At 38.8% G+C, this 20,525-nt stretch overlaps 1 protein-coding gene across 2 annotated transcripts in view; it reads left to right on the top strand.

Annotated features, from left to right (window-relative positions):
- The first annotated feature begins 7,109 nt into the window (after positions 1-7,109).
- LOC118269180 (dorsal-ventral patterning protein Sog) overlaps positions 7,110-20,525 on the top strand; it is a 69,971-nt gene continuing 56,555 nt past the window's right edge. Inside the window, exon 1 of one of the 2 annotated variants that reach the window (XM_050703043.1) lies at positions 7,110-7,379. In XM_050703043.1, coding sequence (XP_050559000.1) covers positions 7,265-7,379 — 115 coding nt within the window. In that variant the 5' untranslated portion in view covers positions 7,110-7,264. The remainder of the gene's footprint in view (positions 7,380-20,525) is intronic. The other variant, XM_050703042.1, reaches the window with a different exon arrangement.

Here is a 20,525-nt window from a genome sequence, read left to right as displayed (position 1 = left end):
GTGGTAAAATCACAATTTATTACTTATTGTAATTCAAAATATTTGCCATACATTTATAGCTGTTGTTTCAGAGTTACATATCATTAAAAAATATTATATTTCATTTTACAAATTCAGAGGTCACCATTGTCTTTACCTCTGGTCTATTGGCACTTATCGTGTGCATATAAATGTAACAGCCTATCACATTATAATCCTAGAAAGTTGAATAAACAATTTGCTTTCTAAAGCCGGGTCCAGACGAGTGTAACGTGTAATGTAATCCACCGTGTAATGTAACACGAATTCTTCAGCGCGAGTGTTACATGTAATGCTCGTACTGCCGTCCACACGTAGAATTCGTGTTACATTACACGGTGGATTACATTACACGTTACACTCGTCTGGACCCGGCTTAACACTTTATACTTATTATTTATGGAAAATTAATAGCAAAATCTCAATATGACACGCTGAGTACTGCTATAACCTTTATCGTAGGCGCCGATATGATTATGAACATAGTTTTTTTATTTAGGTTTTAAATCTTGCGATGTAAACCTTTGTCTTGTGTCGTGGGTATATTTACAGATTTGGTATTTGGTACACACAGATCACATTCAGATCCTGAACAATATTTTGAGGAATACACGAGAGTTGCTCCGTGCGGGAATCGAAGCCGCGACATGATGTACAACAGCAGCGTTGCCCAGCCCAATATTCTCCATGCATCAAAATAAAAGATAATTAGAGAATTGCCTGAAAATTATGACATGATCACATGGCCCAGTCACAATGATGGCTGTTGAACTAGATAGAGAACGCTACATGTTTTAATTTAGTTATAAGCCTTTTCTTGTACTTTGAATAGCATTTAATACCTATTTAGGAAGTAAATAATTGCGAAAGTATGTGTTCTTTTGACTTTCTTGTACGCCGTCCCTTATTATTTTTAGGTCTGGAAATAGAACACTAAAGACTGAAGAGTAATATAAGCTACTTAGCTACTTACTTACTTGAGTCTGTATGGAAATCTAGTACCTACCTACCTATCTAATTTAGGAAGTCCGAATCACACGAAAAATCATACTTATTAATAAATTAAATCTGCATGTACAAGGCTTAAACCATATCATTGTTGTGGCGTCACACTAAATTACAACTAACGAAAGATAAGAGTAACGTAGATAGGTAAATACTACGTAGGTACTGTGTAAGTGTAGTAGGTAAGTAGGTAAATGTCTCATTCAATACAAAATTTCCATTTATACGTTGTACGCAACGCAGATGTATGGCACAAGTCGTACCTAAAGCCGGGTCCAGACGAGTGTAACGTGTAATGTAATCCACCGCGTAATGTAACACGAATTCTTCAGCGCGAGTGTTACATGTAATGCTCGTACTGCCGTCCACACGTAGAATTCGTGTTACATTACACGGTGGATTACATTACACGTTACACTCGTCTGGACCCGGCTTAATCTGTACTAATATAAAAAGCTGAACAGTTTGTTGGTTTGTTTGTTTGAACGCGCTAATGGCCAGAACTACTGATCCGATTGTATAATAATTATTTTTGTATTGGATAGTGCATTTATCGAGGAGGATATCATGTGGTAAAGTATTTATTAAAATGTGTCTATGAAGACACATTTTAATAAATACATCGTTACTGTAGTAATTGTGGCACTATTGTAGCAGGTGTGCTTTGCTCATGTTTCTTAACTAGGTACCTACTGTCTAACTAAAACCAAAACTTAAGTACTTACCGATTACCAAAACTATACTAACTTCACGATTAAAATTGGCAAAAATACTTATACGTAGACATTCTGTCTACGTGAGTGCAAATTGAATAAGCAGATTTTTTATATCTTAAGTTGATGACATTATTTTAAGATTTCTTCTATCTAGTATCTACCTATAACCATTGCCATTATGGCGCTTCCTATTTAACACATTTCAATAGACGTTTTATTATAAAGAGTCAGTACTTTTTATCTTTTAAATTAAACCCACAATCCATACTTCTGATGCTAGGTTCTGTAATAGCACGGTAACCACGCTGTAGCCGCGTAGCTAGCGTAGCTTATACGTAGTTACGCGTAGCCGAGCGTAGCGCGCCTTCTTCAAACAGCATGGTCACTCAACACATAAAATAAAATATATACTTATTTTTTAATTTACTTACGTCTACACATACCGTGTGAAAATCTTTTTATTTTTAAATAGGTAAATTAATTATAAAAATCGTTAAAACATATAATAAAATTAATTAGATAACAACTTGTGTGTGAATATAGCTAGGTTCCTATATTTATTTAGTTTATAAGTATTATTGTTAATTTCATACCTACTTACCTAATTAAAAACTTCAGAGTGCCTACTTAAGCAGTTAACTGAAGATTGATTTAAGTCGTATAAACTTAATTGTTTCTTTTTTTGTTTTTCTTTGCCGTGGTATAGACGAAACAAATTGCTCATTGTGTGCCAACTTCTAAACCGTTTGCCTTAATTCACGACCTTTCGATTTTGGTGTTTGAATCGAGCTGATAAATAAATATATGTTATAGCTATATGTTAATAGAATGATGTCACGTTGGATCGGTTGCATAAGATGAAGTCAGGAGTAGGTGACTACTGCGGACTGCCTAGCGGGTTACCGGGACTACGGCTCGAAAAGCAGGAGTAGGAACGGGACAAAGGCGGGAGAAGTCGTTGATTGATTTCCCGTTCTCAAAAAGGAATTGTTGACTATGTTGTTGTAGTTTCTGGTCAATAGAGACTACGTTTAAAAATAATATCATCAACTTCATTCGTATTCATTTTCTTTTTCAAACGATGTTATTTGTTTCATTAGGTACCGACTAATAGACGAGGGAAGTCGTTTATCTGTTTTTTAGATCTTTCAGAATTTATGCATTCTATATTTTAACAGTTAAATCATTCAGGTCATTTATAGGTAGAAAATAGTACCTAAATACTTAACTTAGCTTGTCCTAAATAGTTTTCTTTTTATATCTACATATTTATGACTGTTGTTATTACGCATTGAACATTCCGCAATCGCAAACTCATGATGTCTATTATATCCTAGGATTTACATAATATATCTTAGAGTTTACTGTAATATTTCATGCTGATCTGTTCTTCTATCTTGTCAGTACTTAATCAGACATCTTTATCCGTAGTTCCTTATCCTACAATGTATTCACCTATTCTATTTACCAATGTAGCTACTGAATAACTTTCTGATTCATAGCACTTAGCCTACTCAGAGTCATGTAATGGTTACTTAACCCTGTCCTTAGCAATTGTTTTTGGAACAAAATCGTTACTAAGGAATAGTTTAAAGGCCTGTTTCACAATGTCTGGATAGCCGCTACCTATGTCCCAGATAAACTTAAATTAAGAACGTAATTTTAATTAACTATCTGTCACATACGTTTATCGGGTATTTATATGAAGGTGGTGAAACAGGCGCTAAGTTACCATTAAATCTATCTATCTCAGTACCTATAGTGATTTTGTAAATCTGTATCGTAGTACTAAGTCATTTATGAATTTAATAAATATTCTATTTTCGTTAGAAATAAAATAAAGCGTACAAATAAAATATTAGTAAAGGTTGGTTTTAAAATCATCATCACCAGTTAGAGAATGGTCCGTGTAGTAAAGTGGTCACTAGTTACTAGCCAGAGAACGTTTATAGATGTAAAACGGTTGAAGATTGGCTTACAATAAGTACAAAAGTATGTAGAGCTACCGTACTATAAAAACATTAATTGTGTAACGTATGAGTCAATAGGAAGGTAAGTTACTTGTTTCGTAATTCATCTTAGCCATAACTATTGTGTAAAACTAGAATAACGAAAGGAAATAATACACCTTTGCGCAGGAGTGGCTTAAGATATTTTTTATTCGTAGTCATCTTCATCGTCATATTAAATTATTTTGAGGAGGGAATTCATCCAATGACTTCTCCCACCTTGGGCGAGGCGAGAGGGAGTGTCTGACTCTTACTGACTAAAAACCACCCCGTTCTTACTCCTGCTTTTCGAGCCGGAGCCCCGGTAAACCCGCTAGGTAGTATGCAGCTCCAGAATTTAATTTAATTTAATTTAAATTTTTATAACTTAGAAGTAAAATACTTTTTTTGCTTGGTAATAAAAGCCCGAGTTTGCTTTGCGTTTCAAGTAATTGAAACGAGAGCGCGTTCGGCGCTCTGATTGGCCAGCTCGAAGAAACCAACCAATCAAAGCACGCAAACTCGTATCAAGGGTACAGCGCGCTTTCCGAATCTAAGTCTTATTAGAATAATAAAAAAATAAAAAAAATCGATCTTAAATTAAAAGTCTATAGAATTGAGATCGATTTGGTTATCGATTATAGACCGTAAGATGTTTAACATCTAATGTAAGGTTAAATGTTATTTGTACTTATGTTTTGTAACGTCAAAATAATTAAGCTTATCATTCAATTAGAATCTATATAGGTTAGCCTTAATTAGGGGAAAGTGGGGGAAACACGAACACCTAAGGGAAAATATAAATAAAACAGTGGAATCAAATCACAGAGTTTCTTTAATGATTAAATAATAAACTTTACTTATCTAGCTAACGTATTACTAACCAACATCATTATTTTTTTTAATAAAATATAAAAAAATGACCGAAAAACAAAACCCTTAGTGTTCGGTTTTACCCAACTGACGTCGGGTAAAGCCGAACACCAAGTGGGGTAATCACGTACTAACATTACTAAGGTAAATTGTAGTGTTTGGAACACAAGTATTTGCTGCTCCGCCAATGCTGAGTTTCTTGGTTTGAACATCGACTATAGCCTTTTTGAGATCCTCTAAACTGTATTTAGTTTCAGTTTTTCTTTTATAATTACGGAGCATCTGAAAAAAATTATTTGATGTTTAGCATTATCAAAATCACCCGACAAAATAATTTAGTGCCACAAAGAAATCAACATAGACTGGAAAACACTATACCCTATTTGCCAGTGGCTAGTTGGAAAAAAAATATGAACAAGGAACTAACAAAAAAAGGAGAGAGGAGTAATGCCGAACGTTCGAGATTACCCGACATGCAGCGTTCGCCTTTACCCCACCGGGCCGAAAAAAATAAAATGGAAAAATATTTTAAGTTATAAAACTTTTACCAAATGCGTCACTGTCATTTGAATAGTTTAGTATGTAAGTTTCCCACTATGTAAAGGTTAAATGACTATTCTCAATAGAAATAAAGATACACCAAGTTCAATTTATCAAAAAATTACATCGAAAACATTGAAAATATTAAAATTGACATACCTTGAAAAGTACGTGCGTCCGCGTCTCCCGTGTCGTTGACTGGCACTGGTGGTGGCGTGATCTCTGAGTTACCGGGGAGTGATATACGACTATATCTTTCTAACATATTAAAACTATTGGGTTCGGGTTTACCCCGCGTTCGCGTTTACCCCACTTTCCCCTACAGGACAAAAAGTGACAATATCGCTGTTCAATCTGACATTTTAATTTAACAAAGTATTGTTCAAAAGCGAAAAATAAAAAATGATTGACTTCTTGTAGGAGTAAATATATATAATGTACGGTGAAGATATAAATCGTTTATACAGCGTTTATTACATGGACATTAAAATAATATAGCCATGTTTCCTCTACATACAATACCTACTTGAGTTTTCTATATCGTTCCGAGTCAGCACGAGGTCATAATCCACATAATAATTTATTTATAAACTTTCACATTGGCATGACGCGAACAGTTTTTGCAGCAATACAGCATTGTACTGGGTATTGATATTCCCGTTTATATTCGCTAAAGATATGAAATATTTATTATACGACTAGTTGGGCCTGCTGCCAGATACAGTTCTGCACCAAATATATGTAAGTTATTCTGTAAATTCTTATGAATGTGTTCAACATGTCTGATTTGGACGCACATCGCGGCGGCGAGACAAAGCAATAACAATCTGTGTTTTTTTTATGGCAGACATTTAATTCTGTGGACTCGTAAAATCAGGGATAACTCAATTCCACGATAAATTGTAACAGAAACAAAATATTTGTGGTTTTGGAAGGCCTAAACTTGCGATAAATCTTAGATTTTATGTACCTACCTACTTAATATTTGTAAACGGTGGCAGATAAGGGCTACTAGAATTAAAAACATATGCTGTATTTTAATGTAACGGCCGATTTTGCTGACACATATATTTGTTCTATTAAAATGAAATGCTTTAATAAAATAATCATTAAATGTATAAAAATACACATTCTCTCGTCTACTGACTGTAAAGATATCATAGACTAGCTAGACTTCCACAGTCGGCATTCAAACAAGCCAATCAACCGACGCAGCGCACGCGCAATAAGGAACAGTTCCCAAAATTGGAATAGTATTTATTTTTTATAGATATATTTTCAGTTGTAGCACTACAACTATAGGTATCGCTACCTAAATTAGCAGAAACAATGCGTGATGCGGTATCGCCAATAGGTACGAGTATAGGTAGGTAGGTTTTGTTTGTGTATTTCTTCTTCCCTAACACTGTACAGTTTTCTAATTGATACGACTTGAGCTACAATTTGTGAAACAAACTGTTGTGGCTTCCACTCATTCTTCAATGTAGACACATATTTCAAATGTCTCGCATGCACAGACACATTTTTAAGAAATTCATACGTTGTTTTTGCACGAAGTTAGCTATAAATTTTTATTTTTAAACTAATGGCTCTATAACTATTCAAAACAATTGCTAGCGTCAGAAACCAGTTTAACAGAGATGATAAGTGTGGAAGGAACAAGATGCGCATTGAATTTATACTTTAGTCGGTCAAATGTACAATGTTTTATGAGATAACTTTTAACTAGCCAGATTAAGTGTTAGCTTATAAAAGTGTAGAATCGGTGGTAGGGATGGAGTTGTCATAACGATGCACATAATAATGGTGCGTCGGAGTGTCGGGCGGCGCGACGGGCGGGGCGGGCGGATGACAGCGCTGCATTTTCCCCGCCCGCACCGCGCTATTGCCGCGTTTTCCACGAGGGGCGCGCCGGCCCCCTCGCCGCATCAGCCGGGAAATCGCGCGGCGCTCGTCTCAGTCCGGCTCAGCCGTCGCGCTACGACGACGCCTCCGAGTCGCGCGCTACGATCGCGAACCTGCGCTCGTTGCATCTACCGTACGAACAGAGCGTGCGCGGCCAAAATAGTGAGCTCGTGGCCGGGAGCGGTCGGAACCCGGTGAGAATACAGTGGTCGCGGCGGCATGCTGCGCGCGCTGCTGTTGCTGGCGCTGGCGGCGCTGGGGCCGGGAGCCGCGCGCCGCCACGCGCCCGACCTGCGCGAGGACGAGCCCGCGCGCCGCACCACCCGTCCCGCCGGTGAGTGCTCCACCGCTTGCATCGCATGCACCGCTCACAATGCTCACGCCGCACGCGCTGCCAAAGATGCCGTCCGACGTAATTAAATGCACATCGATCTTTTTCATCTGCCCAGCGTCACCGAGCCGCCCGTGTTGCCGCTCACCTGTGGAACGCATATTGCCTCGTAATCTTCACGTAGGGAAACAGTGGACGGCCCTAGACACGTGTGTTTATGTAAATAATTACATTCCAAAGTTTCCGCACCGGTCTCCGAGTACTAGATCAATTAAAACGTATGTAGTATTGGTGTTAAAGGTGACTAGCGATCCGCTTGTGCTTTAAATTGTTTATCACTGTTCGTATCGTTATCAGTGGAGCCGATACCAGCTTCAATACTTAGGATAATAAAAACAATACCACGTGAGAGCCGCTCACTTTCGTCTTAACAATATCAACAAACGGAGAGAATGTCGAGAGGTTCTATTTTCGGAGAATGATACAATAACTAATCTGTTATCGGACAAAGACTCGTCGAAGGTAATCTCATAAACATTTATTGCTTTATCAATTTCTGGCAACGGATCGTACTGAAAGGTTTTCGCGGGTTCACCGGCGGGGAAATAAACTTCGCTTGTTTATAGGTGATAAGTAACGTCATCATCGAATATAGTACCTGTTTATGTTGTTACAACGAATAACTTACAGTTAATTGGTCATAACTAAGGAAAATTAACAGTCTAACTATGCTTAACGGCTAATAACATAAATGTGTGTTAGTAGAAAGCCTCAAGCGATGAAAATGATGTAAGTTTGCCCTATTCTTGTTACCTCCACTGTAAATCTTACTAAATGATCTCTATAGGTTCTGATTCCTGGTGTCGTATAAAAAACCTCTAATATTTATTTTCAAAGCTGATTAACTTTTGTTAAAACTCACGTTAGTATGGCTCGGTTATCGATAAGCCGATTAATTTCTAGAACATACGACAAAAACAAAAAAGAAATTATATAACACCTAAGTCTGAAAAGCAGACAGATAAGTGGGTTATCTGCAACTAGCACAAAGTGGAAATGGCTACACGTTAAGTATATTCACAGTGACTAATGAGGTAATAAGTAAAACTTGATTATAATATGACTTAATCAACAATATCACTCTTGAACGAAAGCATCAATACATTTTAAAATGAGCATACAATGTGATATCAGTTATTATCAAACCTTTCTATACTTAAAAGGTTTCATTATAGTATCAGTATAGGCTATGGTCAATTTAAAATTATGATTGAGATCAATCGAATAAAATTAGACACTTTTAATTGATTAAAGCCGGTTTTAAATTGTTATCTATCTGTAAGAAACTTACCTACAAGATGCGTGTTTAAATAAAACTAAAGATATATAAAGCTATAAAGTAAAATTACATGAATGCATGTCACATACAAGTTATATATCATCATTAGAGATATGTATACGAACCACATGTACCTATGAGAATATCAATGTCGTATGATTTTATAATCTTATCGTACTTATTATGTTATGAGTTTATGACGATTGCTTAAAACACACCAAAGATTTTGTGTATGTAGTTATATGTTCGCTTAGGTCTTTAATACCTAGTTAAATGTCTGTTTAATGCATTATTTACCACGTACAGACATGATATTGCATCAAGCAAGATGTTTTAAAACGACTAAATTTATATTTTTCCTACAAGGTCGCCGTAATATTTTTATATCGCGCCACTGCAGTGTAAATATTAATTTAGTAGTGGACGTAAGATTAAAATGATCACGTCTAATTAAGTTTACAGCTCTTACCTTGTCTGGGTGATGTCATTACTATTATCATGGGTACAGACGCAGCCAGCAAGGACTTTCTAAGGCGCGCTCGATGGCCGCCGTGACTCATGGCCGACAGCTTTCATTCATTTTCCGGACGTGATAAAAGTTACAAATGTTTGCCAAGATTGTATTAACAAGTCTGCCAAAAATTGTATTACCGAGAAGAGAAAAAAGTTGTGCTCGTCTGTGTTGTCTAGACAGGCGGCCGAGACAAGACGTGACGTGACGCGAAATTTTCAAACCATTGTCGACATTTTGACGAAGTTCTTGGCTCGTTTTTGTGTAAACCGCTTTTTGCCCGGAAAGAGTCGTAAAAAGTACGTTAGAAGTATCGTGTAGTCATTAGTACTTATAAGTGCGTAAGTACATAGAGAGTGTTATTCGTCGCATGCGCATGACGTGCGATAGCAGTGGGTGTCGGCTGAAAGGGCGTGCTAATTTCAGGTTGGAGGTTTGCGTAACTGTAGTACAAACGAAAACAACGCGGAACGGCAGTAATGCCCGCAGCCCGCAGCCCGCGGCCCGCAGCCCGCAGCCCGCAGCCCGCTCGTCACCTCACGCCTTCGAATGTCACATTTCTGATTGATTGTGATGCTGTTATCAAGTGTTATTATCGATCGACACTACTTGTGTGAAGTACCATGCATATCTAGGTACTTGTACGTACTAGGTAAATATCTGCATACAAGAAAAATATTGAATGAAATTGTTGGAGATAAAATCGTAGTCTCCTTGCTCTAGTAGTCTTGGCAATGAATTCTCTGTTTGGGACAAATTTCTTATTCGCCGTTGAGGATCTAGTCTTTTGAGCCTTCTTTTTTAATCTTTATTATATTAACACAGAATTGATCAAACATGGTCATACCGTCTCTACCTATAGTAGGTAATCCTTTGACTCGTACGTCAGAAAGAATATAGAAGTAGTACTTACCAAATGTTGGAAAACTCATGTTTCTTGTATGGGAAATATGTCAGCCAGTAGATCAGTTACACTTGATGACATGCAGCCTTTTTTTGAGGGTGGAAAATCTTCAATGACTTTTTCCGCTTTGGGTGAGGTGAGAGTTAGTGTCAGACTCTTACTGACTAAAACCATCCCGTTCCTACTCCTGCTTTTCGAGCCGGAGCCCCGGTAAACCCGCTAGGTAGTCCGCAGCTCCGGATCATGACATACAACCTGGAAATATCTTGGATCTGATTCTACGGTTCAGGTACAGAAACTAAAAAAAAAATATCACGTTATTCATTCATTTAGCAGAAGGTAACCGCCTGGTAGAAAAAAAGAAGTAGTTACATGTCAGATTATGGTAAAAGAATCATTGATGTGTTACCAATAAGCCTCGCGTCTTCGTAGAATTGGGTTTTATTAACAATAGACCTAATTTATGAGGCATATGGGTTGAATTTTCTTAATCATTATTTATATCTTTTAAAGGTTCGGTAGTTAGGTATACTCGTATATCTACCTGTATTTTGTTTGAGCTGCGGTCTACGTAGCGGGCTCCGGCTCGAAAAGCAGGTGTAGGAACGAGGTAGTTTTTATTCAGTAAGAGTCTGACACTCCCTCTCGCCTCGCCCAAGACGGGAGAAGACATTGAATGATATTCCCCTCTCAAAAAAACCTGTATTTTGTTTATTTATTAAACAAGTCCCAGACAGTTTACTTAATAATATCACGTGTATTAGATATGTTAGTTATTTAGTATTTATGCAACTAAGATTGTAGTTGATAAGCACTCGTGCAGTGAGGATGCATACAATATTTACATTTTATTATTATTTACTTAAACAATTTCAATTTAATCTAACTTACATTAGTAATAATTTGCAATACTAGGTTCGACCAACATATTCTGGACATAATGTCGTTTAATTTTTTAATTTGTCATATAAGATACGGAAGAAAAAAAAATACGTGTTTAATATTAATTACCCTACTGTTGTCCATGTAAAATTGTGGATCAGCCGATTATGAGCAATTTACCAAAAATATAATTATACAACTACAATTATATCTATACCGAATCACACACAAAGAGGATAACCACCGTACTCAGAGTTTTAATAGTTACTTAACCCAGTCGTTAGAGCAATTTTTAGGAACCTAAGTAATCATTAAATGTCCTAAGAACTTTACTTAATTACATCATGGAGTACATGATGTAATTAAGTTCTTACTGAATGTATTTCAGTCTGTTTTAGAATGCTAAATTAATCATTGTCCTCCCAAAAAACCGCTCGTCTGTCCAGACCCCAATTTCACACAAAAACTTTCCGCGCAATTCACATATAGATCAATGGGCCACGCAATAAGAAGTTAAAATATCGTTGTATTGTAAACAAAATCAACAGGAAGTTATGACCGAAACATCACGGTTCGTTAACAAACATGAAAACAGCAGTACACTTGGCGCATTGTTATTTTTAATACTATGATCGAACCTTATCCGACTGATCTTTAACCTTACAGCGGCGTGCCATCAAAAATACTCGTTGGTCCGATAGTGGATAGGTATTCCAAATTTGTTGCGCCTTTGACTCTTAGTCTGCCGGTGATTGCTTTCTGATGTCATTTGTATTTTTATACTTGCAATTTTAAGATTGTGTACTATTTCCATTGTAAACATTACATTTTTAACATTTGTTTTATGTTAATTTATAATTATCTACAGTTAATACCTAAAGTTTTTGTTTTTGTTCGATGAGTATCTTGTTCGAGTTGAAAAAAGTCTTGCGTCTTTTAGTTCCATTCTTGTTATAGGTTTTATTTAAGCTATTTAATATCTTACTTCTGCATCAGGAATTAAGCCATCTGTTGCACCCAAAAGGGGGTCCCTTTCCAAACCCCGATTCCCCAACAACCCTTCAATTCCTAACCCCCAAAAGACCGGCAACGCACTTTTAACGCCTCTGGTGGCGATTACTTACCATCAGGTGATCCGTCTGTTCATTTATTAAAATATATACCATAAAAAAAATAAAGTACAAAAAACTATTTATATTAGGTATGTCTACGCACTAAAACAAGACTCTAATCTTCCTAAAATCAATAATATTCGTTGTATAATCAATTCTAAACGTGATATTGACGAATGATCATCACCTAATCAAATAATTATGTATGTAGTTGCTTAAAACAAGGATTTCATATGAAAATATTCTCCTTCACGAGTCATTAGCTTTACAAATGAAAATACACGTCGGTTCTACTCATTTATGTGTTTAAGTACAAAATTAATTTTGTTATTTACTTTATACTAGGTATGATCATATCTAAATACTAGTATATGCCAGCATTCCGTTCGTAATATTCTCATACAATTTTGAATGCAATGGGTTTGACAAAAGGAATTTAAACACTAGTAGAATCACGTAGATTAATGGAATTTCTTTTTTCAAACGTGACCCCACACTAGTATTTTCTCCTGTATCGTGGGTGCGTTTACAAACATACAAGTTCACATACACAATATGACACCCAGACCTGAAACAATAATTTATGGATCACACAAAGTGTTGTTCCGTGCGGGAATCGAACCCGCGACATGTTGCATGGTCAGTCACCGTCCCAACCGTGCGGTCAAGTGATACCATAAATGGCACACAATTTTGACATAATTTGTCGAATATCAGTTTGTTTAGTTTTAAATATCAATTGTCTAGAGGACAGATCTTAAAACTTTCATACTAACTATAGTAAATAACTTATTAATGACTAGGCACATACGTACATACGACGGTATATAACACCAGTTATAAAAAAGGCTGCGGTGTTATGAGTTGCTTACCTAAATTCTTCGCGTGATTGATATCTTGACAAGGGTTAGGATTTATTATTCTTATGGAACCATCGACGTTGATTCAATAGGTCAAATCATAATCTTCTTATTGGGTAAAGTACAATACAGCATTTAATATTGGTAGAGCCTCTGCCAAATGTTAAAAATTAAACTACAGAATATTCTTTGTTTACTTCTGATATCAATCATATTTTTTGTGTCGCAGCTAAAATAATGGCGTCGAGAACTCATACGACTCATAAAGTAATTAAGCTTTAAATTATGTCCCAATTCAATTTTATGTGTGAAAACTTGCCACCTGAACAATAAATCCTCACAATTGAACAATAAAGTAAGCAATTAGCCATGTTTTGGACGTTAGACGCCGTATGCCTGTGCGCAGCGCTAGATAACCATCGCAACTCTCAAATGTTGAATGTGAAGTTGTAAAGTACGCAAGTTATTAGCGGACACCCAACCCTTATTTGTGGAATGTTTTAAATGCGCATTTATACGCAAATATTATATAAGATTGTTTGCGTGCACGCAGTCGCATCGCGCGCGGAATGAAAATGTATTCGCGCTTGATTACGCCTCATTGTAACACCGCTGCGCCCGCGCACCGCCGAGCCGCGCTCCGATATCGTTCACTAATTGTCGCTTTACCTACTCGTATTATTTTACAATCGCCTTCTCCTGTATCGGAATTCTACCGGTAGGCCATTTGAATAAATTGTTCATACCTAGCTATAAACGAAGTACTTTATCAGATCTGTTCAGATACAATATAAAAAGCGGCATACCAAACGAGTCACTACGTAGATGTTGCTCTGCACCTTACTTAATGCGTCTTCCATACATTATTACCCGTATAGGTGCGCATCAAACTCGATTGATAGATTTATAGGCTATCATCAGCATTACGATTCGAGCGTGGCTTTACGGCGAGATCTACGGATTTGGTATAATATTGAATAAGTAAAGTTTAATTTAGCGAGTTACAATGATATTGCATGGCGTCACTCGTAATGTCGTAAATCGTGGTTGGGTTGCGTTATGTCGGTGGCGCGGGCGCAGCGTCGCAGGACACTTATGTCCAATTCAGTCGCTGGTTCATTGCCCCGCAGCGAAGCTGGGCGTAACAAACGACCCGCTGACTGACGTCACATCATTACCATTGCACTTAAATTGCATTACCCGGGGGCCACATAAGTGCATGCACATCACCACACATGCTCACTATTGCTCACATCATTCTACTACACAAGCACATTAAGTTTTACTACGTGCAAAGCAAAACCAGAATGAAACCATTAAGTTTTATCTGACGATAAAAGATATCAATCGCAAAATTCATAGAAGCTAAAGTAAAACAAGTGTGTGCGTCGTGAGCCTCTCACACAACTAGAGTTTGTTTGTGTGCCTACTTCAGTGAACTCTGGGATAATTTTATAAAATTTTGACAACTGTGGACTTTAAGATTTAGCAGAGGTTGCGGAGTATGGGCGACTTAGACATTTTCTCCGATCCCCATGAACATGGCGTTTGACCGCGAGCGTGTTCTCCGCACAAATATTAGCGCACTTAATTAACGCCCGACGAACTCACTTCCACGAAATTAATTGGGGTCAAAGAATTTGAGTGCATACATCTCAATTAAAGCCGACGCTGTACCAGGAGTCATCGCCACATCGGAACACCAAATAATTCAATATATTTTAATCGCAGCGAACTTACTCATGTGTCCGCTGGAGATAAATAACCGCGGCAGCGTGTCATTCCTAATCCCTGACGCCTCCCGCCAGCATCCGCAGACAATAGACATTAATTTTCAAAGGCGCGAGATAGGAATGTCGTCCGCGCAGGTAAAATTTTTGGCACCTTTATGATCAGATCCTGACGTGTCATAAGCCACCCACGGGTCCTCATTAAGCCGGTAGCCTACAAAGGCGCCGGGTCGACCATAATGCTGTCGGATTATAAGGAGCGGGCGACGGACGGGTCGTCGGCCGGCGGTGCCCTCGCGTGCTACAATTGCACACAATATGCCCCCGCGCGACCCGGCAAACCAAAAAGTTAGAAAAGTATCGCACGGTGGTGGGACGCCGCGCCGCGGCCGCGATATCATCTCGGCGCCACGCGGCCGCCGCGCCGCGCCGCGCCTGCGTGCCACCTACACCTTGTCTCGATCCTTAAATTCGATCATTTTGTAGCTGTCCGGGCCCCTAAGGAGCACGTCCGGTGTCAGAGATGCCACCGCCGGCATTTAATTAGAAGTTTGCTCTTAAGAACCCGTGAAATATTGCGCACCTTGGACAATTTAAAGCGTCCGAGATTGAATACGGAGAAACGATAAATGCAATTCGGAACTTTGAGCGATCCGATTTATTTTATGGACATTTTCGGTGTGGAACGCTCGGTTTCTGCAAACGATTCTGTTTATCTTTATCGATAATAAAAGTTTCGGATAATGCGGTGTGTCGCCGAGAGCGGGCCGCGGGTGTGTCGGCCGACTTACACAGCTCCTCCCACGTACGGGTCTCGTTATGAACTTGAATTAAATGAATGACGCAGTTGTATGAATGGCGCGGGAATGAATGTGAGTCGGAAGTGCAAGCCGCGCTTCAGCACGCTAGCCCATTGCGGCCGCGCACGTGCATCCGCCGCGCCTCGCGCCTCTAGCGCTGCCACCGGCTTCTATACGATACTATGCCATTATTGTGACACATACAATCCAATGTCGTGAAATTCCCATTATTGTCAATTTGCATGTAAACACAACTAATAATGTCCGCGGGTTTACGTCCCGGCGCTCGCGACAAGAGTATAAAATTTCATCAGCACGAAGATAAGAACAGTTGTAGTAATAATTAACATGATACAAATAACGTATAACACCCGTGTGCGAGTAAGTAATTTGCATGCGTTTGTCTCGTAAACATCAGAGTTCACTGCGCAATATTTTAATTATTCATACTGGGGAATGAATAACGAGGCCCTTAGTGTTTGAATTAGTACTTGTTGGGCAAAAATGTGCGTAGTGCATCACTAGATAATTAGGGCAGTGAGTAGCGTGTCGCTGAGGTTTATATGTAGTGTTAGTAGGACAATAGGCCGGTGCGGTTACTTGAGCAACGTTGAGGTTATAAGTCGATTGTGTGCACAGGTGTAACGGGCGGCCGTCATTTGTTTACTACATACACGCACATAAATTAGCAGGCGATTATTGGAATTGCAAAGTATCCTTATCATAGTGTGTAGGTATGTGTGACTAGACACTAGGTGTCCGGGGTGCTCGGTAGGTATAGCGGTTACATAATGTAGCGGAATGTTATTGCTAACATCAAGTGTAAGCTAATATCAGGTTATTTAATGTTTCTCTTCGTATGTATATTAAAATATCTAATAGATGTATAATGTATCTATATCCATTATCCAATTTTAATAATTTCATCATTATTTTCAACCAGACACGTCACAACTCTTAATCATTGCTATATTATTTTAAAATTGCGTCTTCCAAATTCGGAATCGTAGCGAGTAGGCTACGTAAGGTCTACGCGATGCCTACGCACTACTACGCAAAGGCTACGTAATCGCTACGTAGGGCCTATATTCTATAAACATTTGAGTTGATTAAAGTGTAGGGACTACGCGGTGACTATACACACTACACAGTTACTACGGGGTCTCTACGAAATGACTACGCGGTCGCTACGAAGTGACTACGCGTGGCTGAGCACAGCACTACGTACTGCGTCGTGTAGCTGATACGTAGCGTAAACATCGTAATTTTTAAGCACATTATTATACGAGTTAAATATGTAAATGTATTGATAGCAATATCTTGACACAAAAATGTACTCAGAAAAATGTATTGTGTATTTAAAATAATTATAACAAAAATGATTTGTTTCTCAGTCTATACGGTATATTGTTTATATGATGATAGGCTAACTGGCGGCTAGCAAATAGCATGACAGTCAGTGCAGATACAAAATGACAGGATGTGACTATTCCATTCGTGATAATTTGTTTAGAAGTAAATTTTCTCTTCAGTACTCAATTAGCATGAGAAACGCTTGTATCGGCTTGAGAAAACAAAAGATGAACAGTTTATTATTTCTATCGTGTTTATATTCATTTGTTTATTATATTTGTTGTACATTTTCATAATAATGTACTTAACATGTTGGCAACTTGGCATTCAGATGAAAGAAAAAATATATATTTATAGCTCAATGGCCTACAACAGTTGATTGATAAAATAATACAAATGAATGGATAGAAGATCTGAAACAGCCGACAAGTACCGCGTGACCATTCTTTGTGAACCATAACAATACCGCTTAATGAATGCAGGTACCCATAACTTCACTATTTACACAACTCTGTTTTGTCTCTAGGAGGTCTCGTCTTCAATTATTTTGTATGCTAATATTTATTTAATTCTTTGATGAACATTTCGAAATAAAATACAAACACTGCCATTTATGAATACAGACTCGATAAATATTGAACTGTGCTCAGTTCGCGCCAAATGGTGCACTCACAATCACTCACAGAGCTCCTTTTGGCGCCGAATGTCAATTTCCTAGAGATTGGCCATTGCCGGAGCCGTTCGAGCGTCGACAACAAACACGACTGTGTGGACACGCGCTCGTGAAACTCACTCTTATTTTAAAAGCACTAATGGCTATAATCGAGGGACGACAGTTTGTTTATTCACGCAGCACGTAATGGATCCGAGCACTCTTCTCAATCGGTCGCGAAACGTGTTTGGATAAATGCTAGTGTGAATTTCATATTCAAGCTCTTGAGCGCGAAGCCTGTAAGTGCCTATGTGTGTAAACTATGTCCTTATGCGTGAGTATTTTAAGTTATGTTGTCAAGCGACTTAGAGCTGTTACACAAAGTATGCAGTTACGTTATTATCTTCCCTGACAGCACTGACACTTGAGCAGATGTGCTCACTTTAGTACAAAGTAAAGAATTGTAGAGCTTGTGGCCAAAGTATACTCGCAGTCTTTAATTGATTGTTTATGACGTGTATGACGTACTTCAGTAATTGATCAGACTGATGACAGACGTTCTCTCATTTTAGAAGTTTGCGTAAGAGAATAGAATTGGACAATTTATTAGACATACAGTCAATGAGGTATTTTCATACCAATCGTTTGATTGCTTTTAATTTATTTTGTGCTTTCGATGTTTTGAGTCAGCACAGAATTAGAATTGGGAGCTAAATTTGTTAAACCTCTACCTCGTAGATAATTTTGATCATTTGACTACTGGATTGGACTGGATTTAACAAACTACGGTTATTATTGAGCGCTTTTGTTTTAGAGTAGTTATGTCGTTTAGGTACACATATGGAACGGGTAGCGTTGAATAATTAGGATCGCATCTAATGCAGTTGTCGTGCAGCTATTTATAATAATGTGCGAGTACATAATAGTGTGTGCACGTGTAGTGTGTAGTTAGAAACAGGAGCGATTGATTGCGGTGTAGAGTATCAACGGTCGTCTCGCTGTCTGCGGGCAACAGCTCGAGGGCATTCTTTGCTAATCCTACATTGTCGAGATAATTGAGCGTTGCGCAGCCGCGTCGCGCTCCCAGCTCCCAGGGTACTTAGCGAAAAAACTCGAACATCTGTAGTAGTGCGTTACATACATAAGTATTGTACATAACGTACGTAATGACAGTGCGTCGACCTCGCGACAGGGGCGCATTAAGTACAGCCTCGCGCTTGATGAATGTTTTCCTGCTATAAACCATTGTTTTACAGTATTCATGTTCGATGTTCCAGAAAGAATACAATGTAGACATGCTTTATGATCACTGAAAACAAATCATCGAGCGTGAAGTACTTATGTACCTATCGAGTTGCACTGAGATTCAATGTCACAAACTATGTATACTCTGCTCTATTCAATGTCTCGAAACACGCGACAAAAGACAAAATCTGAAATAATTATAGTTCCTGATTTCTGCTGATGGTGCTAGAGTAGTTTTAACCTTATCTACGTGCATTACAAAGGCGAGTATGTATTAATCTCAACGGCTTATGATAAAATGGTTTAAAGCTGTAAGCTACAACGTTCGGCTATAGGGTACTTCGTTTTAAACCCGGAGAGTTTCAAAGATTAGTGTGTCGTACAGCGGCTGTACCGTTTGTCGTGTCCGTCGAGTTATTCGCTTGTATACTTAATGGTTCATGTGCGTCATGTCATGCGCGCCGCCGCCGCCCGCCGCCTCCGACACATTAGTTAATAACTTGTACCAACACCGCTGATTAGCAAATGTTAATGCTATCATATAATCAAACACACACCACTCACTTGATTGTTATAGTAAATACTACGTTTTATGGCCACAGTTACTGTTCGAAAGTTACTATCTTACATTGTTGGAGATTGTTGTTAGTCTAGCTCCAACAGTGTGATCTATGGAGCTGTCGTGAACAAATTATAATTACTATCGCTTATTCTCGAATTTCGCTTGCTAAGACGAGAGACTGCGCTAAGATGTCAAGTCAAAATTACGGGCTGATCAGTCTAAATAGGGGGCAGTCGGTCCGGTTGTACAGTTGCGCTCCTTAGATGGGCACCGGCGGCGCCCGTTTCTCTCGGCGCGGGCGCAGCGCTCCTCGCGGCACCACTCGCCAGCCGCGGCCGCAGATAAAGGGCACGCCTACTCTGACGACACGCCGGCGCAGACATGTGGCGAAACGCACAAAAACTTTCATCTCTAACCTACGCTCACTCTACTGCGACCAAAATAACAATACTCGGCCACATTAATAGCCGCATCAAAATAGATCCTTAAGCAGAATCCGATGAATCACTATTACAAAACGCACAGGAAATAAAAATAATGATAAAACGTCTCGCGCTCTCCGCAGTGCCGGCTCTAAACTAAAGCTCCCAGACCGCACACTGTCAAAATATTGTCAAAGTGAATTCCACGCGTCCAATATATTAAGTATAATGATTTTCCACTTGGCAATAATCCTAGCGATTTATTTCGATCTCGGTAGATATTAACCGCATACCGCATATATCTAGACGAGGCGTCATTCGTGTTCGCAGCTAGGTTGTTGAACCTCTTCTTATTAAGGCTGACAAAGGCGGGCGTGGAGAGGAGTACTTTCAGTTTTAGGCAATTATCGCAGCGGTTGGCGGCGGAGTGTCTCATTGTCAGGCCGATATATTTAGTGGTGATGTCTGGGCGTCACGCGACGCTGCGGATGCGTCTGTCCGCACGCCGCCGCCGCCGGCTCTGCAGCGACCCCGACCAGCGCCTGCACTACACATTTGGCAAGGTCTCGAAGCTTAATGAGTGTGAGACGCGTTTCCGTTGGACCTCGTAATTGTTGCTATACATAACTATGATCTATTCGCCGTAAACTTTTCCCTTGTGAATGACAAACAATGACGCTTGGACGTAAACAGTTTCTTTGACTGCTACTGTAGCTAGTAGCTACTGATTGTAAACTTTCACTTAATTTGCATAACTAAAATTTGCATAAATTTTTA

Source organism: Spodoptera frugiperda, chromosome 2 (genome assembly GCF_023101765.2).
Source record: "Spodoptera frugiperda isolate SF20-4 chromosome 2, AGI-APGP_CSIRO_Sfru_2.0, whole genome shotgun sequence".
In the NCBI taxonomy this organism is placed as follows: Eukaryota; Metazoa; Arthropoda; class Insecta; order Lepidoptera; family Noctuidae; genus Spodoptera; species Spodoptera frugiperda.
Note: the sequence above shows the minus strand (reverse complement) of the source record. Positions and strands in the feature narration are given on the sequence as shown.